Source organism: Chinchilla lanigera, unplaced genomic scaffold (genome assembly GCF_000276665.1).
Source record: "Chinchilla lanigera isolate Chin_1 unplaced genomic scaffold, ChiLan1.0 scaffold00131, whole genome shotgun sequence".
In the NCBI taxonomy this organism is placed as follows: Eukaryota; Metazoa; Chordata; class Mammalia; order Rodentia; family Chinchillidae; genus Chinchilla; species Chinchilla lanigera.
Genome location: NW_004955532.1, coordinates 523,675 through 545,909, shown reverse-complemented (window position 1 = coordinate 545,909; position 22,235 = coordinate 523,675). Strand labels below are relative to the sequence as shown.

General features: G+C 58.1%; 3 protein-coding genes across 5 annotated transcripts in view; 1 reads left to right on the top strand and 2 right to left on the bottom strand.

Moving 5' to 3' along the window:
- Positions 1-1,367: 1,367 nt before the first annotated feature.
- Shisa5 (shisa family member 5) lies at positions 1,368-9,918 on the top strand (the record flags this gene model as incomplete). 2 transcript variants are annotated; one of them, XM_013507610.1, is given in 5 exon segments in its annotated part: positions 1,368-1,524; positions 5,447-5,530; positions 8,277-8,392; positions 8,510-8,722; positions 8,848-9,918. In XM_013507610.1, coding segments are annotated over 5 exon segments (650 nt in total), but the record flags the coding sequence as incomplete, so codon positions are not given.
- A 224-nt stretch (positions 9,919-10,142) lies between these two features.
- Trex1 (three prime repair exonuclease 1) lies at positions 10,143-12,033 on the bottom strand. The gene is made up of 2 exons (XM_005410151.2): positions 11,593-12,033; positions 10,143-11,282 (listed from the first exon to the last, which is right to left on the bottom strand). Exons 1-2 carry the CDS (start codon positions 11,957-11,959, stop codon positions 10,312-10,314), a joined length of 1,338 nt encoding a protein of 445 aa, XP_005410208.2. The 5' UTR covers positions 11,960-12,033; the 3' UTR covers positions 10,143-10,311.
- A 102-nt stretch (positions 12,034-12,135) lies between these two features.
- Positions 12,136-22,235, bottom strand: part of Atrip (ATR interacting protein) — a 17,003-nt gene continuing 6,903 nt past the window's right edge. Inside the window, exons 4-13 of one of the 2 annotated variants that reach the window (XM_005410152.2) lie at positions 21,810-21,928; positions 19,939-20,096; positions 18,707-18,808; positions 17,944-18,073; positions 17,087-17,776; positions 14,056-14,192; positions 13,854-13,945; positions 13,166-13,243; positions 12,810-13,062; positions 12,136-12,479 (exon numbers count right to left, since the gene is read on the bottom strand). In XM_005410152.2, coding sequence (XP_005410209.1) covers positions 12,412-12,479; positions 12,810-13,062; positions 13,166-13,243; positions 13,854-13,945; positions 14,056-14,192; positions 17,087-17,776; positions 17,944-18,073; positions 18,707-18,808; positions 19,939-20,096; positions 21,810-21,928 — 1,827 coding nt within the window. In that variant the 3' untranslated portion in view covers positions 12,136-12,411. The remainder of the gene's footprint in view (positions 12,480-12,809; positions 13,063-13,165; positions 13,244-13,853; positions 13,946-14,055; positions 14,193-17,086; positions 17,777-17,943; positions 18,074-18,706; positions 18,809-19,938; positions 20,097-21,809; positions 21,929-22,235) is intronic. The other variant, XM_013507609.1, reaches the window with a different exon arrangement.

Genomic DNA, 22,235 nt, shown 5'->3' with positions numbered 1-22,235 from the left:
GGGTCGCTGGCCAGCCTGGGGCGGCCGAGGCCCCTTGGGGCGGGCGGCTTCCTGGAGGGAAGGGCCCTTTCCTGCGGGCCCGGGCTGGAGCGGCGGGAAGGGGGAGCCCGGCCTCCGGATCAGCCGACCCCCTTCAGTGGGCCAAGCCGGGCTTGCAGATGCCAAGCTTGCCAGGGCAGGCTTTAAAAAAAAAAAAAAAAAGAAGACAGGGTGTTGCTGTAAAGTTCAGCGTGGCCTTAAATGTGTAGCCCAGGCTGGCTTTGAATGTGCGGCAATCCTCCTGCCTCAGCCTTCCCAGTGCTGTGATTATGGGCGCGGGCCACCGCACCCAGCACGTGGGAGCCGACTTGCCTGGAGCTGGGAAAAGAGTGTTGCACTCGCGGCCTCGTTATCTTTTGTCTAGGAGGTCACTCTTCGGGCCTGGATCTTCTGACCTTAGTCCCAGGGCCCATGTAGCGCTGTCCAGATGATGCACAGCAGCGCTCAGGGTGTTGTTTCCAGGGGTGGCCTCGGGCTACTCAGTCAGGTGGGCCCTGCTGGACTGAGCAACCCGCTGGCGGTGGGCTCTGCTGGGCAGAATCTGGTCGTGCCCCTCCCTGCCTGCGGGCTCCGGAGCTGTGCCGCTGCAGCCTAAGGATGCGACGGAGCATCTGGTTGTAGCATCTAGCAGATTTGCAGACTTTGTGGTTACCCAGAGTCCTGGGCTGTTTTCACACTTGCCGGTGGTATAGTCTCAGCAGGAGGCGACTCCTGAGGACGTCACTGGGTCTCACCTCTGTGGCTGAGAGCCCTACGAGGAGCCCCAGGAGGGCGCAGACATTTCCCGCAGGCCCAGCCCGGGACTGTGTTTTATGGACACACAGGGCAGGTGTGACTGGCTGGCTGGGTCGCTGGGTGTCTGCCGGCTGGCGGGGGATCACCTGTGAGGACCAGGCCGCTGCAGTTATACGCAGTAGGCCGGGCTGCGGAGTGACGGGGAGCGGGGGCGAGGATTGAATTCGGGAGAGCCCCGGCAGGTGCCCAGGTGTGCTGCTGTTCAGCCTTGCACCTGTGCCCAGCAGCTTCTGAAGAAGAAAGGCCTTGAAGGAGGAATAGGATGGAAGGTGGGGGTGGGGAGGAGGCGGGTCTGAAAGTGGGGAGCGGCCTAGTCGCGCTGGCGGTGAAATGGTCCGTCTCCCTCCGAAGGCCGCGTACTGGCGGGGGAGGGAGGTCCTGCTGCGGTGGGACGGGCAGGGCGAGGCTGGGGAGTGGCAGCAGTGGCTAGAATGGCCTAGAGCAGCCTTGCCTGGTGACTCCCAGGAACGCAGGGCGTCAGCCGGGCCTGGCGCTGTGGCCACGGTGGAACGGGCGTGCTCTTCCCACTGCAGCCCGTGGCGAGGTGTGCCCAGCGGGCCTCGGAGGCAAGTCCTTCCACAAGCTCTGCCCAGATTTCTGCTGTGGCTCCTGTTCCAACCGGTACTGCTGCTCGGACGTGCGGAAGAGACTTGTGCGGGCTGAGGATGGGTGTGCTGGGCCCGAGGACAGGTGGGTGCGTGGTGGTTTGGGGGGCGGGGGAGCGGCCTGTGCCCCGCGCTGTCCCCTCCGCACCCTGGATGATGGCTGAACGCTGGACCAGAGAAACCCGCCCGGCCTGAGGCTCCTGCCGTGCACCCTGACCGACAGGTCCTCGCGGTGGGCGGCTGGCATGAGGGTGCCCCGAGTGTGTGCTTGCACCCGGACGTGAGTGCACAGGGCACCAGTGTGTGCCCAGGCTAAGCTGCGCTGTGTCCTGGCTCAGCCCACGGGCCCAGAAGTGACTCTGCTGGTCACGCTCTGTGTTTCCTCTGTGTTCAGTCACAGATGCAGAGCTGAGGCGGTCACACGCCTCAGCTCATTTATTTCCGTCTCCCACGACCATTCCATTCCTCTCCAAGCCCACAGGCAGCCGGTCTGCCCTGCTTACGGGGTTTTCTTTTTTGAGACAGGGTCTCCCTATGCAGTTCAGGCTGGCCTTGTGCTCACTGTGTAGCCCAGGCTGGTCTTGAACTCGCAACGATCCTCCTGCCTCAGCCTCCCGGGTGCTGGGATTATAGACCTGTGCCACCAGGCCCAGCTTCAAAACACCTTTTCATAAGGGCGTTGACCCCATCATCATGAGGGTGCCCCCATGGCCTCCTCTGAGCCTACTTAATTCTCCAAGGCCCTACTTCCAAGTGGCATCGTGCGTTAGGGCTTTAACATGAATTTGGGGGATACAAACATTCAGAAAATAGCATCTCCAACCTGGCCCCCACCCATTCACATCCTTCTGTTTCACGTGCAAAATACATTCATATCATCCGATAGCCTGGAAATTCATTTACCCTTGGTCAGTTCTCATCTAAAATTAGTGCTATCGGGGGCTGGGGATTTAGCTCAGTGGCACAGTGCCTGCCTGGCAGGTGCAAGGTCATGAGTTCAATTCCTGGTACCAGAAAAAACAAACAAACAAACAAAAACCCCAAAATAAAATAAAATTAGTGTTCTCTAAATCAAGTATGGTGGGGCTGGGGATATAGCTCAGTGGCACAGCAAGCACAAGATCCTGAGTTCAATTCCTGGTACCAAAAAATAAATACGTAGCTGGGCATGGTGCACACATCTGTAATCCCAGCACTCGAGAGGCTGAGGCAGGAGGATCGTTGTGAGTTCGAGACCAGCCTGGGCTACAAAGTGAGCTCAAGGCCAGCCTGAACTGCATAGCGAGATCCTGTCTCAAAAAGACCAAAAAAAAAAAAGGGGGGGGTGCTAGGGGTATAGCCCAGTAGCACAGCACCTGCTTGGCAAGCGCGAGCTCCTGAGTTTAATTCCTGGTACCCACCCCCTCCACAAAGAAAATGTTGGGAAGAGCCCTGGTCGGCATCCCATCCCTTCTTGGGTGCTGGGGGTGCATCCACAGCTCTGCAGGGGGTGCTTCTGGCCCGCAGAGCCACGGTGGGGCTGCACTGCCGCCCCGCAGCCTCCTGACCTGCGCAGCAGCTCTGCTGGCACCAGAGTCACGCTGCAGCCTTCTCGCCCTGGAGAAGAATAGTACCGGAAGAGGACTGCGGCCCTCGGGAGGCGACAGGATGGCTCGAGTCTGGTCCTGTGGGATCGAAGAAGGCCGCAGCATTCCTGCATTTCCTTTCTCTGTCCCTGTAGCTCCAAGCTTGGCAGTGTTTTTGCCAGGGTGACTGATGAGATACATAGTTTAAGCCCATTCTGATGATTTTTGGACTACACACTCATAACTGCAGTATGGATAGGCTGAGCATCTTTTTTATTTTTAAAATTTTAATTCTTTTTTTTTTTTTTTGAGACAGGGTCTTACTGTGTAGTTCAGTCTGACCTTGAACTCACTATGTAGCTCAAGCTGGCCTTAAACTTGCAACGATCCTCCTGCCTCAGCCTCCTGAGTGCTGGGAGTGCAGGTGTGCCCACCACCATGCCTGGCTCAGTCTTTTCTTTAATTTCTTTATGCTTTTTCCTTAATCTGAATACTTGCTCTTTAAGTAGTATATATGTTATTATTTATTTATTTATTTATTTTTGGTTTTTCTCCGGTACCGGGAATCGAACTCACGACCTTGCGCTTGCCAGGCAGGCACTGTGCCGCTGAGCTAAATCCCTAGCCCCTGTGTTATTATTTAGATGATCAATTTCTGGTAATTTCAGTATGTAAACCCCCTGCAGATGTCTTTATTGTCAATTTTTACTGTCCTTTTCTGTTCATATTGCCTCGTCCTTTAGTGCTCCTGGAAAGTTTGATTGTGTGCCCAACATTGTATTTTCCAAATCCCTTGGGGAACTCTGGAGCTCAGGACGCTCTCCAGGGAGGGTTTGCGTTGCTTCTGCATCTTGGCTGAACTGCAAAGCTGGGGATGGTGACAAGCTGGCCTTGCCTTTCTTTCTGAGGCCCGGCTTTTCGGATCCCTGCTCATGTGAATAGTGGCCGTGCGGCCTCTCTCCCCTGCTGGGCTCTGGACCCAGTCCCTGTCTTCTCGGTCACCTGAAGCTTCCAGTGCTGCTTGGCCTCCCAGTGCCCTAGGGAATGGGCTGATGCCTCTCAGAGAAGGAGCGTGCTCGCCAGGCGGATCTCTGTGATCTGTGTCTTTAGCCTCTCACTGCCTCTGCCCTTGAGCCTGGACTTCCCCACCTCAGTGCCCTCCCAAGCCTTCACACAGATTTTTTTTCCCCCAGTACTGGAGCTTGATCCCAGGACCTCTCATTGAGTTACTTCCCCAGCCCTTTGTTATTTTTGAGACAGTGTTGCTAAGTCAGATTCTCCAGGTTGTGTTTGAACTTGAAGATCCTCCTGTCTCAGCCTCTGTACCACCATGACCAGCTTCATCATGATTTCCCCTTCCTTCCTTCGTCCTTCCTTCCTTCCTTCCTTTCTTCCTTCCTTCCTTCCTTCCTTCCTTCCTTCCTTCCTTCGTCCTTCCTTCCTTCCTCCCTCCTTTCCTCCTTTCCTTCTTTCCTTCCTTCCTCTTTCTCTCTTTCCTCCTTTCCTTCCTTCCTTCCTTCCTTCTTCCTTCTTCCCTTCTTCCCTCCCTCCCTCCCCCCTTTCTTTCTTTCCTTCCTTTCTACCAGGAATGGAACTCAGGGCCTTGAGCTTACCAGGCAAGCACTGTGCTATTGAGCTACATCTCCAGCCCATGATTTTCTTTTCTTTTTTGGTACTGGGAATTGAACTCAGGACCTTGTGCTTGCCAGGCGGGTGCTGTGCCGCCGAGGTCTATCCCCGGCCCGGGCCCATGATTTTTGACCTGTAGTATTTTTATTATAAGTGTTTTTTTTGGCATCAGTTTGATGTGTTTATTAATTTCTTTCATGATTGCTTATTTAATACAACATAGTTTTAAAATTTTTGTCTTTTTGTACACTCAGTTTCTCAAACTCCTGTGGTGTCATGTAATCCCCCTATTTGGGAGGCTGAGGCAGGATTGCCTTGAGTTCGAGGCCAGCCTGGGCTACATAGTGAGTTCAAGGCCAGCCTGTACTGCAGAGTGAGTTCCTGTCTCAGACCCAAATACAGAAAACAAAACAAATTAGTTTCTCAAGGTGTGAGTTTTTTTTGTTTTGTGTTTTTGTTTTCCCTGCTGCTTTTGCTTTTGCTGCTAGCGTTGCAGCGGTATAGTCTTCTGTTGTGTTTCCGACCCCATCCTGTTGTGGTTGGAGGCGCTCTGCGTATCCACCTTGTGGCAGGGGAGGAGGGTCGCTCTGTGCCTCCCGTGGGCTGTGTCTCGCGGTCTGCCCTGGGTGCCTGAGAAGCTCCTCGAGGTTGCCTGGGAGCCCTGGTGTGGACGGTGTTCCTCCTCCGAGGCTGTGGGTTGCACGGTGTGGTTGCCGCGGTGTGTTGTGTGTGGTGTGCGTGCCCTCGGTGGTGCGTTCACGCGTGTGCGTGGGTGGGGTTTGACCTGTTCCTCACGAGCTTTCCTCTTTGCAGGGTGCCCACCCCCACGGAGCCTTGGGAGCAGCCGGGCTCGGCACTAAGGTTTCGATCCAGCTTTGACAGCGACCCCATGTCAGGGTAAATAACCTGTGGGCTGTGTGCAGCACCCTCAGGCCTGCGGGGCGCAGTGGGTCCGAGGCGGGGGTGGGGTCCAGAGAGCGGTCCCCACGTCTGGCTGTGGGGCCTGTGCACCTCGCTTCCTGGGGAGGCTGAGTGAGTGTCGCGGGGCGGGGGTGGTGAAGGAGGTGCCTGGGGCCCAGCGGGGTGCATGGACAGAGGCGAGGGGCGGGCAGCAGGTGGCCGGTGGGCCTGGTGCTGGGTGGGGTGGCTGGGTGGGCGGCAGTGCGCCGGGATGGCGACGGCGGTGGGGGTCGTGTAGGATGGCGGGGAGCGTGGCGCTTGCACGGTGATGGGTCGTGATGGCAGTGGTGACAGTGACGGCGGTGGTGGCAGCGGGCTGGTAATGTGGGCGTGGGGCAGCGGGGTGCGCTGTTGCACACCGCAGTTCGTGGATCGCAGTTCCTGTGTGAAGACCCTAACTCTCGCGGGGCACGGGGCAGCCCTGTCTCCTCCACTGCAGGCCCGGGCAGGGTCTTGTCCTGCCTGTTGGCACCGTGACCGGTGCTGTACATGTTCGAGTGGGCAGAGGGGCGTGCGCCACACGTGCGTGCTTTCTGGGCTGGACCTCTTCACGGCCGCTGGTGGGCGGGAAGCCACTTTCGGAGGAAGCTCCCCTGGGCCTGTTTGCCCCTGAGGGGAAGAAGGGCGGGCTCCAGCTCAGATGGGGCTGGGGGCTCGGGGGCTCGGCCTGCCCGTCCTGCCCCGTGGCTTCCCGTGGCTTCCCCGGCTGCCGTGGAATCCCGGAAGGGCTCCTGTGAGCACAGCTGCCCCCCACCCGCACACCCCAGCACCCTGGACCTGGCTGGCTGAAGACTGAGGCCTCTTCTCCCCCTCTACATCAGAGGCCCAGGAGTCGGGGCCTCAAGGGAGGCCTCGCCGGGACAGGGCCTGAGGTGGACACAGCCTGGTGCTTTCAAAAGCTGGGGCACAGAGGGCAGCCGAGAGTCCGGGACCGTCCCAGGCTTTATGAGCCCAGCAAGAAGTTTTATTTAAATTGTTAATTAAAGGTGGAAATTTGCTTTATTGTAAATTTTACTGTCTAGCTGGACAAGCCCCAGGTTGTTTCTTCTGTAATTGGCACCTGTACTATACAGAAGAACACAGGCACACAGCCCAGGGTATAATTACAAAGCAGACGCCCGCGTGCTCCCCGGAGCTAGGGGACCCTTCGCGGGCGGGCATTTGAGCAGCTTGGAGGCTGTCAGACCTGGCAGGGGGTTGCTGGAGGAGCATCTCGGGGGCACCCAAGGTGGGCGGGGGGAGCGCGCTGGCGGGGGAAGAGGGGACAGGCTAGACTCCCGTGCCCGCTGGCCCCAGGACTGTTCACCGAGCGGGGGAGGAAGGTGCTTCTCTGAGGGCGCCGTGAGCCCGCAGTTGGGGCTGGGGCTTGGCGAGCTGGCGGCGAGCCGGAGTGTGGCTTGGGCACACTGAAGACCCCAGGGAGCTGCCCTGGCCAGCAGAGGTGCAGCCAGAGGCCAGGCAGGCCAGGGGGCAGCCAGCGCCCTGCTCCCCTTCCTCCCCTCCTGTCTTGGGCTGCCGGCTCTGCTGCTCCCCTGGGCCGGGGCCAGGCTGCGTCTTTAAGAGGCTGGCTGCCAGCCTGTGTGCCTCGCCTTCCTCCTGCTGACGTCAGGCAGGGGAAGGACCCAGGAGATTCGCTTTCTAGTTCCCTGAAAGGGGCGGAGATTGAGCCTGAGTGGCCGAGGAAAGGGAGGAAGTCCAGGCCTGCAGGAGGCCCTGAGTGGAGGCAGAGGCTAACATGGGGTGAGCGTGGATGCCGTTCCGTAGAGAGACAGGCGCAGAGCTGCCGCAGAGCTGATGTGGCTTGTGACTGCATGTGTGTCCTGTTTGGGCAGACACCTGTGTCTCTCGGGGGCTTGTCCTGGGTCACACGGTGGCGATGGCTCCTTTCTGGAAGCCAGGATGGGTGCTTCTGAGCCTCGAGTGTGAAGGTCTGTTCTCAGGTCTGCTCCCTAGCCGAGGGCTGGGCCCTGCTGAGGTCCGCTGTTCCTCTGAGCCAGAACCCCTGGGCGGGGTGGGTGGGTGCGGCCCACACCATCCTGGCCTCTGGTGCCCGTGCCCGGTAGCTGATAAAGCTCCTGTAGTTGCCGAGGGCTTGCCTTTTACTGGAATACGCTGGGGCTCCCGGCAGCGCGGAGGATGGGAGCGTCTGCCTTGGGAAGTCCGTCGTGATGAATGCTTTGGGCACGGGCAAGCCCTCGGAGGCGTCCGCTTCCGGAAAGCACGCTGCCCTCCCTGGCCCTGTGTCCCGTCTGCTTGAGCCTGTGACCTGGGAAGTAGCCGCGCTGCTGGCGGGGTGGCGGTGGAAGGAGGGGCGCCTCGGGCCTCTTCCTGCTGTGGGGCGGCTCTGCCGGCTGCGGCCCCTCTTCCCCCTCCCTCAGCCCGCCTTCCAGATCTGCCCCGCACACTGGTCTGGCTCTCACGCACCCTGGTGTTTTCACTTAGGCCCCACACGCCTGGCTCGCGACACAGGCTTGACGCCTTGCGCGTGGCGGGGGTGGGCACCCTCTGTGCAGAAGAGCTCCATGCAGATCCCAGACGGCCCCATTTGTGTGTGAGGAAACCGAGGTCAAAACGGGTTCGAGTTACCTAACTGTGTCGCCCAGAAGCCCCGGGGCCGGGGGCTGCCCCGCCAGTGGGTACGGTGTGGGCCGGGGAGGGCGGGTCGTGACCGGCTCTTCGGCAGGTTCGGAGCCACCGTAGCCATCGGCCTGACCATCTTCGTGCTCTCCGTCGTCACCATCATCATCTGCTTCACTTGCTCCTGCTGCTGTTTGTACAAGATGTGCCGCCGGCCGCGTCGTAAGCGCCCCCCTCCCCGCGTGCGCAGGACGGGTCCCTGGTGGGCAGGAGGGATGGAGGGCAGGCCTGGCCTCAAAGCCGGGCAGCGAGCGCATCTTGCCTGGGTTCTCTTTGCAGCCGTCGTGACCACCACCACGGCCACCACCGTGGTGCACACCCCTTACCCTCAGCCTCCGAGTGCGCCCCCCAGCTACCCTGGGCCGACGTACCAGGGCTACCACCCCATGCCCGCCCAGCCAGGAGTGCCAGCAGCGCCCTACCCGACGCAGTACCCACCACCCTACCCGGCCCAGCCCATGGGGCCTCCAGCCTACCACGAGACCTTCACTGGTGAGTACGAGGACTGCGCCCCGCCCGGCCCGGCTCCTTCCTCTGCCCCACGCGTGTTCCCACCGGGCACGTTTCTGTTGCGGCCCTCCGTGTCCACCGCCAACCCGTGTTCTCTCTGCTTTCAGGAGGTGCAGCCGCGCCCTACCCCGCCAGCCAGCCTCCGTACAACCCGGCCTACATGGACCCCCCGAAGGCAGGCCCCTGAGCGCACGCCCCTCTCTGGCTGCCACTTGACTGTGTGTGTGTGTGTGTGTGTGTGTGTGTGCGCGCGCGTGTGGTATGCAGGCACACTTGTTACTGCCCTGTGTACCTTGTATGTGACGTGTGGCTTCCTCTGATGTCAGCCAGGTGGGCTGGGGCCAAACTTTGTTGTCTTCACTTGAAATTACGCTTCCTGAAATCTCCAGCAAATTGGAAGAAGGCAGTGGGCAGTCTTCCACAGCGCGCTGCAGGGTGACCAGGCGCAGCCGGGCTCCCTGGGATAGCACAGCCTGTTGGGTGTCACGCACATGTCCTGGTTGTGGCCGGGGCGTGTCCCTGTGGGCCGGGGCGCCCTGTGCTGAGGCAGGCGAGCGGGCCAGGCGGTGGGCTCTTGCTGGGCCCGTGTTTCGGGCAGATGGCTGCTTGTTCCCCACAGCCTGCGCCACTCCGGAGGTGGGAACCCTCAGGCAGGGCCCCGCCCACCCCACCGGCCCCTGTCCCAGCGGCCTCCCTGGCACTGCCTGGGCGGCCCCCGGGACGCTTGCCTGCTCTTGCCGACCTGGCCCCTGCCGCAGGTGGGCAGTGGGGTCTCTGTCCGCCGCCACACTCAGGTCTCCTCCCTGCAGTGTTTCTGTTTTAGCCAAAAATGTTGCCTATTTGTTTTACAGTATGATGGCTGACGTGAGGCTTCTGACTGTGGAGCGGGTCTGCAGCGGCAGGCGGCAGCCTGACCTCTGAGGGCCCCCGCTCGCCCACAGCAGCCTCAGAGATCAACTCCAGGACCCAGGCCACAGTTTGCCCTGGCAGCAGGGACACCAGGGCCAAAGGCGGGTGGTGGGCAAGGGGGTGGGGCCTGGGTGGCAGCTCGGGCCCCAGCGCAATACCTCGGCGTTCCTTGTCCCTGTTCATGTTTTGCCAGCTGTCTTAGCTCTGTGTCTGTGTGTTTCCGAGTCTGGGCGCTGCACCCTTGTTTATAATAAACGCAAATGTTTGGGTGTGCTGCCTCCTTTCTTCAGAGCTTTGGGCCTTGGGCAGAGCACTGTTTCTACCCGCCTTTGTTTTTTGTTGTTTTTTGGGATGGGGTCTTGTTTGTAGTTCAGGCTGCCCTTGCTACGTAGCCCAGGCTGGCCTTAAACTCACGGTGACCCTCCTGCCTCAGCCTCCTGAGTGCTGGGATTACAGGCGTGCACCACTGTGCCAGCTCTACTCACCATTTGTATTTCTGTGTTGTGCCGCCTTTTATTGGGGCTCAGAGTTCTTGTTAGGGCAGGAGGGAAAAAGCCTACGCCTGCGCCCCACCCACGGTCCCAGGCTGCAAAGCCCCAGAGCGGGTATGGGGAGGTTCCCACTTAGTGCTCGGGGGATCTCTGCCAAGTTTCCTTCTCAGTCTACCGCCCGGGTGTGGCCAGGGACAGTCCATACAGCATGGCTATCGCCACAGTCAGGAAGGCCAGCATCCCCAGTGGGGCCAGCAGCCCTTCCCGGGGTGGGGTCCCAGGGACCTCTGCTGGAGGAAGAGCCTTGGGTCTTCGGTTGTTTTCGAGGCTAGCACTGGTGTTCCTGGCTGGGCCCAGGGTTGCCGTCGCTGGGACTGCAGCGGGCCTCGGGTGGGTCCCAGGGGAGGTTGTGACCCCATACATGGGCTTGACGGTGCTGAAGGGCCTGGCATGAGCGTCCACCCACTGCAGCAGGGCCTGTGGTCTCCACTGGCAGACGCTGAGCAGGGTGAGGACGTCCCCCTCGGCCATGTGCGAGTCCGCTGGGGCCTGCCCGTACAGGCGGGCGTAGATGCTGCCCAGGCTGTAGCTCCTCCTCGGGCCACGCTCCGAGGCGCTGTTGCTCTGCTCCAGGGCCTTCAGGGCCGTGATGCTGTCCACACAGAAGGCACCGTCCAGAGCCCCTGCAAGCCCCAGCATAGCCAGCTCTGCCCGGAGCAAGGGGAAGTCGTAGCGGTCACCGTTGTGTGCCACGAGGCACCAGGGCTGTGGCTGGCGCTGGAGGAAGGCTAGGAGCAGGTTGGCCAGGTTGTTGTCAAAATGCTGCCGCCCATGTGCTACGAGCTCAGCTGTACTCAGACCTGTGATCTTGCTGGCTGCGGGGCTGCAGGCCTTCCCCGGAGCCACGCACACGGAGAGCTTGTCTACCACACGGGGCGGCGGGGGCACTGCAGGGGGTCGCCCCTGGCAGGGGGCGCTGCTCTCCAGGGCACATCTGTGGACGGCCAGTAGGCACAGCTCTGTGACCTTGGGCTGGGAGCCGGGCAGGCCAGTGGCTTCCAGGTCCAAGAAGATGAGGGTCTGCATGGGACCAGGGGGCAGGGCTTTTGAGGCCATGCTGGGGTAGGAACCTGCCGCTGAGCCTGGGGAGGAGCATGGGTTAGGGCTGGTTCACGGGCAGCACTGGCATGGGGGAACAGGGTAGCACCAGGAAAGTGGGCAGAAGCGCCTCTCAGGCCTCTGCAGTCAGGCACTGCCCAGGAGCTCCAGGACCCACTTTCAGGGCGGGAAGCTGGAGCGGATGGGGTGGTTTCCGTGGTGGGCCGCGACTCTGCTGTCCACGTGGGGAGGAGTCCCCCTTCCTCACTGGGGTCCGGCCCGCCTAGTGCCCACCTGGGCCGCAATGGGGGAACCCACGGCCTTCCTCCCTGCCCTGCAGGGGTTCGTACTTACAGAGCCGGCGGGTGGGCGGGTGGGCAGGCAGGCAGGCAGGCACTGGGCTCTTGCCGCTGCCGGCAGCAGTGCCGGAAGTGAAACTTGGCTGGGCCCGCCCACTGGCCGGCCTCGTGAGCAAAGCCTTCCCCACTTGCTCTGCGTCAGCAGGCCTGCTCTGCCCCTCCCAACAGCCCAAGGCACTGGAGAGAGCCCCAGAGGGGACTAGTGCCTGGGCTGTCTTGAAGTAGCGCAGCTCCAGGTCTCGAGCACCGCTGGGAGCCCAGCTGTCCTGTGGCTCGTCCTTGGTCCCCGTGCCCAGGCCTTCCAGGTCTCCGTATGGGCTGAGGGCCGCCCCTCTCCCTACCACGCGGTGCTTTCTTCCCATGGCCCCAGTCCAAAGCCATGACTCAGGACAACTCCACAGCAGGGCAGGGCTTCCTTGATGGCAGATTAATTACCACGGGGACCAGCGGGGTGAGGAGGGGCGGGGCCACAGCCTCCCTGGCTCCCCCTCGGGGTCCCTCCCTCCCAAGCCAAGCAGGTGAGACCTGGAAACAAAGCTGACGTTTCCGACAGGGATGGGCAGTCACTGCTTTTATTTGTTTATTTTATTTTGTTTTCAGACGGTCTGGCTTTGTAGTTCAGGCCAGCCTTGAACTCGCTATGTAGCCCAGGCTGGCCTCGAGCTAGCTCCTGGCCATCTTCCGGCCAGTCTCCCGAGTGCTGGGGTTATAGGCGCGCACAGGCGGGAGCCACAAGGCTGGGTCCTCTTTCCTCAGTGGATGGGGTGAGGAAGGCAAAGGTGCTGGTGCCACCGCGTGGCTGGGTGCAGAGGGCTCAGCCACAGTCCATCTCAGCGTCGTCCACCTCGGTGTCCATGCTGCAGAGGTCCTCCAGGGCTGCCTCTGGCCAGAGAAGAGGGTTCTGTGTGACAGCCGGAAGCACAGGGCCTGGGCAGGTCCCACCTCTCCCCTAGCACAGGCAGTAGTCAGCCAGGCCCCGCTTTGTCCTGTTCTTGCTCCCTCGGCTACTACACGCAGTGACACGAAGGCCATTCAGAGCTGAGCAGTTCTGGAAAGGCCATAGTTCGGCCAGGCCGGCTCCACAGGTAAACAGCAAGGGCAGCCCAGTCTACTCAAGACAGGAGCCGGAGGAGAAAGAAACAGCGCCCAGCAGCAGGAAAGGCCGCGGTGTGCCTGCTCAGCAGCCCTGGGGACGGCCGCCTGGGGGCTCACCTTCGCAGTCCGTCACGTCGGGGAGCCCGCGGATCAGCGTGCTGACCCCGGGCAGCACCTGGTCATACTGATGCAGCACCTCCACGCAGTGCACGGTGAAGAGCTTGTCCTTCTGGGACAGGCTGTGCAGCAGCAGCACCGTGTCACGCACGCAGCGCACGGTCCGCTTCTGCCGCTCGGTCCTGGGGGGCCCCCCCGCCCTCCGCACAGTCAGCCACTGTCGGTGCAGCATCACCGTGAGCGCTCGGACCACCTGCAGAGGGCAGAGCCAGGCCAGGCTGTTCCCTGCCCTCACCGTCCAGAGGAGCCGGGCGCTGGCGGGCGCAGGTCCTCGCGTAGGGCCCTTCCCCACTCACCTCCACGTTGCAGTGGCAGTCAGAGCCGGTGACCGGGGAGGAGCTCTGCACACCCAGCTTGGCCAGCAGCCACACCACCTGGAAGGAGGACAGGTCCTGCCCCGTCACCACAAGGGCCTTCTCGGGCTCCCACAGGAGCTCTAGCTGCTTCGCCAACAGCCCGAGCCAGGACACACGAGTCATCAGGCAGCTCTGCAAGTCCCGTGACCGTCAGGGGCTCACCTAGGACGCACCTGTGTGGGAGCCTCCCACGTTCCCCTGTAGCTGCTGGATGAACTTTTTTCTGTATGGGGACTGAGCTATAGCCCCAGTCCTTTTACATCTTTAGACAGGGGCTCAGTAAGTTGGTAAACAGCCAAAGCTGGGCCGGACTTACAATCCTCCTGCCTCAACCTCCCACGGTGCTGAGATTACAGGCAGGCTCCACTACCTTGGTTCTGATGAACTGGTACAAGAATGAATTACACCTGTAGGGATGGTGGCACACACCCATAATCCCAGCACTCAGGAGGCAGAGGCAGAAGGATCACCGGGAGTTCAAGGCCAGCCTGGGCTGCATGGTGAGACCTTGTCTCAAAAGACCAAAAAAACCCAAACCAAAAGAAGACAGCCCTTTAGGCCCGGAAAGGTAACTGTGGGCTCCGGGATGGGGTGGGGCAGGGTCTCCGCAGCAGTCTCACGTACTCACCTCCTGTTCCAGCCGGAGCCACTGTGTCTCCGAGGCCCTGCCGTCCGGCCTCGACGTGATGTACGTGTACAGCAGCAGGAGCAGGCAGCCTTCTGAAATGCAGTCCTCACTCAGAGCCCCTCCCCGCCCGGAGCACCAGCACCCTTCAGGAATTTAAGGTGGGTGCCCCGCCTGCCCCTCCCTCCGACCACGCCCTCCTTACCGGAGCGGGAACAGAGCTGCGGTGCCAGGCTCTCGTGGTCCACCAGGAGAGCGAGCAGCTCTACAGTCCGCAGCACACAGGGCAGGGCCGTCTCCGGGCTGAGGCACCGCGGCAGAACGGGTAACACACACTGGAACCTGGAAGATGTGCCAGAGACATGACAGCCCCCCGAAGGAGACTGGGTCGGCAAGACGGGTTCAGATGCTACCCACCTCCCTGCTATGCAGCTTCCTGTGGTTTTTTTTTTTTTTTTTGGTTTTTCTCCGGTACCGGGAACCGAACTCACGACCTTGCGCTTGCCAGGCATGCGCTTTGCCGCTGAGCTAAATCCCCAGCCCCTGGAGCTTCCTGTGAATGAGCCCGTGCCGACCTTCGGCGCTGAGCTGCTGCGCTCAGGGGACACCAGGCCCTTGCCCGGCTCTGCAACACCGTGACGGGGCACTCCCTGGGCCTGGAAAGCCTGGCCTCCGCACTCGGGGCTCCTTCCTGCCTCCGCTCCCAGGGAAGGGGAAGAGTATAACTCAGGTGTGAGAGAAATGCCCTTTGCCTACCACTGGGACAGGTCAAGGCTCCGGAGGTGACACAGGGACTTGGCTGTGGCGGAATTTCATGAGGCCGCTCACAGAGCAAGACCACTCTCTGCTTGTCGGAGGGCACTGGGCGCTGCTGCCAGCGGGGAGAGGGGCCCGCCGTGAGGTGTGCATGGGCGAAGGCTCTGGACACTGTCCCCTGGTCTTGGCGAGGGGATGACGGCTCTGACCCAGGAGCCAAGTGAGGCAGGTTCACTCAGTCCACGCAGCAGCAGAACACACAGGTGGAAAGGGCCATCTACACTGTGGCCGGCTGCGTGCCCCTCACAGCTGCCGTCCCCTCCGCACGGCGGCAAGGAGACCCCTCTGCACGTGACTAGGAGCAAGAGGCGGGGCTCACACTGGGGCGGATTCCCTCCACAGCACATCCTGCAGGCAAGCAAGGGGCTGCATGCTCCTACCTAACGGATTGTGGAACTTTGGGAAACTGGCATTTAAGCTGGTATTTTTCCCCGAACCCCAGGTTTAAGGAATTGAATGGTTTTTAGGGATTGAACCTAGCTCCTTTAAAAAATTTTTTTTTCTTTTTAAAACAGGGTCTTGCTAAGTTGCTCAGAATGGGCTTGAAGTTGTAATCTTCCTGCTTCAGCCTCTGAGTGCTGGGATGACAGGCGTACACCACCGTACTCCTTGTGCTCCAAGTGGCCCCCATCTATTTTCATTAAGGCCCATGGAAGTATCTGCAAGAGCATCCTTGTGCACAAAGCAGTGGACTCCCATCTTATTTTCTGATAGCCTCAGAAGCTTCTCTTTAAATGAACTGTACACACAGCCCAATACACGAAGTAGATAAACCGTACTATTCTGGTTAATTCAAGAATGAGATCTTCTTGCTCAAAAACCCAGGCCTGGAAGCCAAGGCCTACAACAGATACAGGAAAAAGACAAGAGTGAGCTGGGGATGCTGGTGCTTGGCCCGATCCCAGACACTTGGGAGGTGGAGGCAGGCCGTAAATTTGAAGCCAGCCTAGGCAACCTAGTGAGGTCCTGTCTCAAAATAAAAAATTACACGGGCGCAGTGATGTGGCTCCGCGGCAGAGTGCTTTCACACACAAGGCCCTGGATTCAAGCCCTAGTCCTGGAAAAAAGACAAGACAAGGGTGACTTGCTTGCAAGCCTGGGTAGGCTACCTGCGCAGCAGCCCTGGGGACGGCCGCCTGGGCTGGCGCAGGAGCGGCCTCGGGGGCTCACCCTTGCAGGCTGTCACGTCGGGAGCGTGTGGAGACCGCGCGCTTCCTTGCTACTTCTACTACATCCCATCCTGCTTTTGAGCCCTGCCATCACCTCAATATAGGTTACTCAGCAAATACTGACCGAGCACTCGGAGTGAGCGAGGTGCGCTAGCCGTGCCGCGTCACAAGAGCCAGTGGGTGGAAGCTACCCGGGTCTGGCCTGCAGCAGGGACCCACTGAGTAGCTGTGTTCTCAATACCCACACGGACAAATTCCGCGGGAACAGAGTAGGAGTGTCTTCCAGAACTGGCAAAAACACGGTTTCTGGGACTGGTCATTTAACGAACAGCAACGACAGCAAAAGCTGCGAGCAGCCTCCCCACGTTCCCCACCACGCTGCGGTGCTACGTCCAACTCTGAGCACGTCCTGTAGGGTGAACCCGACCAGCCAGGAAATGCCCATAGCGCAGGACCCGGAAGTGCCCCTAGGAAACAAGCCTGCCGGGCGCAGACTCTGAGAAGAGCTAGGTGTGTTCAGCACGCGGCAGCACCCCAACCTACGGGGCCCCGGGGCGGGCCGGGAGCACCTGGATGACTGCTCGAGGGGGTGGGCCTGGTGGCGTTTACAATCCCTTCCCAGCAGCTGGCTCTGTATTCCCAGCTCAGGAACTTACAGCGTGTTTGTGAGCAAGGTTCACTGCACCACCGCAGCCTGCAGAGCAGCCAGCGACTTGTGGTGCCTGCGGGAGGCGGGCTCTGCCACAGACACGCCCTGTGCCCCCGCTGCGTAGGGAGCTCATCCGCATCTGGGGTTCAAAGGCCTGCGGGGTCAGCCTCGTCCGGGCGGGGACTCACGTCTACAGTGGCTAGCTGCCTTCATCATGCCTGTTTCTTGGTTATCAGCCATTCAGAGGCTGAACTGGACAAAATACACCACTTCCTTGGTTCTCCCAACACCTGGCCTCACTTCCCCCCACTTCAGAACTCCCTGCACCGAGCCTCTGAGCTAAGTACTGGAAATAAGTCAAGATGCGAGCAAGGCCAGGCGTGGTGGTGCACGCCTGCGCACCTAGCACTTGGGAGGCTGAAGCAGGACCGCCATGAATTCGAGGCCAGCCTGGACCACAGAGTTCAAGGCCAGCATGAGCTACATAGTGAGACGCTGTCTCAAAAAAAAAAAGACGTGAGCGAAGTGTAAGGGCCACAGGTTAGACCCTGAGAGGTCACGGGAGACCCACAGAGAAGCGTGCGCTCCACGCTGCTTTGTACCTGGGCAAGAAATCAGAGGACGCATTTTCGGCTAATTTCACCAAAACCTTGAGACACTGGCTCAGGACTGTGGCTTGAGGGTGACCCGCTGCTGTGGAGGAGAAGGCCAGCAGGAGGAGAAGCATCTTCAACAGTGGGTGCTGCCTGTGGTCTTCCGCGGCCCCCGCGGGGGCGGAGAGCACATCTCCCCACGTGTGCCCGCGAGCCGGGCTCCCGGCCCCTTCCTCAGCAGAAGGGTCCGTCCCCACTTCGGACAGCAGCAGGGAGACGACCGCCCCGCTGTGGCACACCAGGTGCTGAAGAACGCCGAGCGAAGCCACAGCGAAGCCTTCCAGGTTGCAGCCCGAGTCCTCAGGGCTGGCCTCCGCCCCAGCGCGCACGCAGGAGCTACGTGCTGGCGAGTCCCCGGAGGCGCCACTCCTCTTCGCCGCTGCGAGCTCCTGCAGAGCCTGGCAGTGCATGCCGATGAAGAACTGTAGGAGCGGCAGGAGGTGCACGGCCCCAGGAAGCTGGCGGAGTGGGAAGGCCCTCCCGGCCCCCTCGGCCGGGTCTCCGTCACACGAGCCTTCGCTCCTGGCAATCAGGTGCAGTCCAGTGAAGGCCAGGTTCTGTGCTTCTCTCAGGGTCGAGGGAGAAAATGCCCCGCTTCGAGAAGCCGTGGTTCTGAGGCCTGAAATCACAGCCAAAATACTGGAAACACAGAAAATAAAGCAGGTGAGATCACAGGCCCCAGACGGCCTGCCCTGTTCTCCAGTCTCCAGGCACATCCCAGACCTCCCAGGCCGGGCAGGGTCGGACAGGGACTTGCCTCCTGGGAACTCCTTTCTAGGTAAGCTTTCCAGGGGTCTCACGCTCACCTGCCAAGCCCCAGCGGCTGCAAGAGCTTGCCAGCGGGAGCCTCGGAACAGCTGCTCAGGAGGTGGCAGAGACCTACGCCTGACCCTGACATCAAAGGCTGCTTCAGCAACAGGTTTATCAGAACGGAACCTGTGGAAGACAAGGTGGCCCAGAAGGCTCTGACACAGGACGGCTTCTCGTACCTTCAAGAAGAAGAGCGGAGGGTTCTTTGGATGCTAAGCTGCCACTGAGTCCTGTCAAGATTCCTGTGGGTCCAGAAGACTCTGGGATGTGTCTACTCTTGGCCTTTGCATTGTTTCCCCCATTAGGTCTTGCTATATTGCCTAGGCTGCCCCTGAATTCCTGGGCTAAGCAGTCCTCTTGTTTCAGCTCCTGAATAGCTGAAAGAACAGGTGCCTGCCGCCGAGCCTCGCTTGACCTTTCCATTTTATAAAGTCTTATGCTTAAGCTGTGTGTGGTGGCACATGCCTTTAATACCCGCACAAGAGGCGGAGGCAACTTAGAGATGCAGCGAGATCCTGTCTCAAAATAAAAAATAAAAGAAGAGTTAGGGATGCAGAGCTCAGTGTGGAGGCCCTGGGCTCAGCCCTAGAATCCCCCTTCTTCTGCTGGAGACAGACTCCTACTTGCCGGGACCCCCTGAAGGACTGCCTGGCAGCGGGGTTCTCAGAGGTCCACACAGCTTCCCAGGCAATTCTCTGAGCATCAAGAGGCCAGTGGGAGCCATGCAGACTGCTGCAGGGAAAGCGGGGATTTGGGTACCTTCTGTGTTTGATTTCTGCGTCCGGCTGTCAGTAAGGCTTTTCTGCACCGCTTCTTGCTGTACAGGGCTACCTCTCAGACTGTGGGTCTTATTATCTGAACCTAGATAAAATGGAAATCGAAAGCACAGACATATCAGAAAGTCTTACATGTAATGAGTTTAAAACAGAGTTGGGCTGTTCTACCCTTCAACCGTGGGTCAAGCAAAGCAGCTTGGATCTTTTGCTTTCTTCGTACAAAAGGGTTTCACACGAAGAAAGAGAAAAGAAAATCGGGCTGTTTGCCTCACTGTTAAATGAAGCAGCCAGATGAATACAGTCACCACTAACGTTTATAGAGAGCTCAGTGTGTATCAGAAACCACTCCAAGGTTTCGCACGCAGCAGCCTGTCTGCTCCTCAGAGCAGTCCTACCAGGAGGCACTGTCGTTAGCTCTGCTTCACACTTAGGGAAACCAAGGGCAGGGGTTAAGGACCTGCCCGGACCAGACAAGCCAGTAAGTAGGCCAGGACTAATATCTAGGCTGCTGGGCTCTCTTGTCCGCTTGTAACACCACCCTGCTCTGCACCGTCAGTTGCTAGACACCAAAAGTGTTAAGTAGACCACAGTTTGTCAGAAGTGGCAAGACCTGAAAAGGCTGATGGGGGAAAGAAATCAACTATATCTGAATTATGAGATGAACTGGCATGGCACAGTCTCGGAATAAAAACGAGCAATGCTAGATGGGCTGTCTCCCTCTAGAAAGAATCGGTAACCCCTCAGTCTGGCTGCCTCTCTCTCGGTTTTTTTTTTTTTTTTTTTTTGACTTTTTGCGACAGGGTCTCACTATGCAGTTCAGGCTGGCCTTGAGCTCACTTTGTAGCCCAGGCTGGCCTCGAACTTGCAATGATCCTCCTGCCTCAGCCTCCCTCCCGAGTGCTGGGATTACAGGCCTGCGCCGCCACGCCCGGCTCTCTCCCGGTTTGATGGCAGTAAGTGAAGCCATCTATCACGCTATAAGGACACCTCCTGTCTGTGGAGAGGCCCATCTGGAATGGAATTCATGTTTTCATTCCAGATCCTTCAGCCTCAGTAAGTTTGAGCGACTTGAGACCCGAAGAGGTAAGCTGTTTTCCCTGTATACTCTCGAAACTGCAGACCCCCAGAAGTGGGAGAAAACAAATAGTTACTTTTGTTGTAAGCCACCAGCTTGGGTAGTTTGTTATGTAGCAGTGTGCTAAGAGGCTGACTTACCCTCTCGGCCCACCAGAGACTTGTATCCTGGCTCTGTCTGGCAGGGATTGGGAAAGGACATGTTAGCACTAAAGGACTCCTTTGTAGGAAAAGATGATTTTCCAAATTGCGAGGAACATGCTTCTGGTCTCATAACCACGGAAAAGTTTTTCCTAGGACTGAAAAAAGTTAACTATGAAACCAAAGTAATGATTCTGCTAAAATCACTTAAAGTACTTGGTTACAAAACTTTCAACAAATTTTAACTTCTCATGTTTAGGTGTTTTTTGGTTTTATCTATTATGCACGTATCAGACTCTGTCCAGGACAGTAGTACAAAATTCAAGGGATTTCGATCTGAATTACCAAATTTCCATATTCTCTAATCACCCCAAAATATTGGCCAGATTTCTTTTACTATTTATAATTCCACCAAAAAAAACCTGTTCAATGTGGAACAATCTAATTTTTAATAGTCAGGGATTCAGAAGGTGTGTTTAAAACAGCAAGTTAGCTGGGCATGGTAATACAGACACCTGTAATCTCAGCACTTGGGAGGCTGAGGCAGGAGGATCCTTATGAGTTGGAGATCAGCCTAGGCTACACAGTGAGCTGAAGGCCAGCCTGAACTGCACAGTGAGACCCTGTCTCAAAAAGACAAAACAAAACAAAACCCAGCAAGTTTCTCCATGTCAACCTCTCCATGTCTGAGGAGCAGTCTTAGCCCTCTGATTTAGTCCTTTAGCGCTGTGTGAAGAGGTGAGGATGGACTTAGCCTGGGCTCTTGACACCCTGGAGTATGCAAGGTAAGGCGAGTTTAATTCCACAGCCTGCTTATCACGGGCAAAGGCAGAACGTTCAATATTAGAAAAACATCCTGGCACCATTCAAACTTCAAGGCTGCTATTTACAGTGCCAGACTGCTCTGACAGGCAAAAGACAGAGTACAAACCATTAACAAGCTAAGCCCATCTGCGAGCAAAGGAGGGGCGGTTAGAACAGGGTCCCAGAGCAGCAACGGAGGAAAAATATACCAATATTCAGCTAGTGCTGAAGAACACTCATACTTGGGTCCCAACCTGTTGGATTAAACAGGTTTTTAGGGGGGGAACTGAACCCAGGTCCTTGTGCATGGTACATACGCAGTCTACCTCTGTGCTGTACACCAAGCCTGTTATGTTAAACGACGCACTAGAAACGAAGACTGGCCCGTGCCCCAAATTTGGAGATCATCTTTCTCATCTTTTTTATTTAAGGAATTTTTTTTTTTGGTATCGGGGATTGAACTCAGGGTCCTGTGCATGCTAGGCAAGCACTCTACCACTGAGCTACATCCCCAGCTACGTAATTCATTTATTCATTGTTTGCGGCCGTCACACACTGAGCTACATCCCCAGTACACACTCACACACTTCTTGAATTTTTGTTTTGATCCTGCCTCTGCCTCCCCGAGTGCTGGTATTATAGACACATGCCATCACCCCTGGCTTGCTTCTTCTACTTCTGAGAAATCGTGTTTATAGTCTCATTCACAGAAAGCACCTAGAGTGAGGGCCTTTATGCTGTGCACCTCAAATCATTCAGCTTCATCCAACCACCTTTTTTTTTGTCTTTTTGAGACAGGGTCTCGCTATGCAGTTCAGGCTGGCCTTGAGCTCACTTTGTAGCCCAGGCTGGCCTCGAACTCACAATGATCTTCCTGCCTCAGCCTCCCGAGTGCTGGGATCACAGGAGTGCGCCACCACACCTGGCCCAAACCACCTTTGGATCCTTCAGCAAAGCGGACCTCCGCCTAGGTGGCAGGGTCTAAATGGCCTTTGTTCAGGACAGGATTACACACAATTTTTACTGAGTGACGTAAAGCTGAATTACCCCTCCAGCACCACCCTTACCTAACATGGGACGTGGAGGGAACAGCCACTTTATTCACCCGTTCACTGCTCTGAAGCTTTGTCCTTAATTCATTCATTTCTGCCTCTTTAAACTGGAGTTCAGATTGCAACGACTGGAGCTAGAAGGCAAGAGAAACATACTTTCAGTGGCACCATGCCGTGCATAAAAATATTTCTGAGCTTCAAAATGTCAAGCTAGTAAATGAAAAACATATATAAGTTTGCTGTCATATAAATGTCCTGCAATATAAAATGTTAGCCTTCTTGAAAGACAGCATGGCTGGGTGTGGTGGTGCACGCCTGTAATCTCAGCACTGGGAGGCTGAGGCAGAAGGATCATTGTGAATTTGAGGCCAGCCTGGGCTACAAGGTAAGCTCAAGGCCAGCCTGAACTGCATAGTGAGACCCTGCCTCAAAAAGACAAAA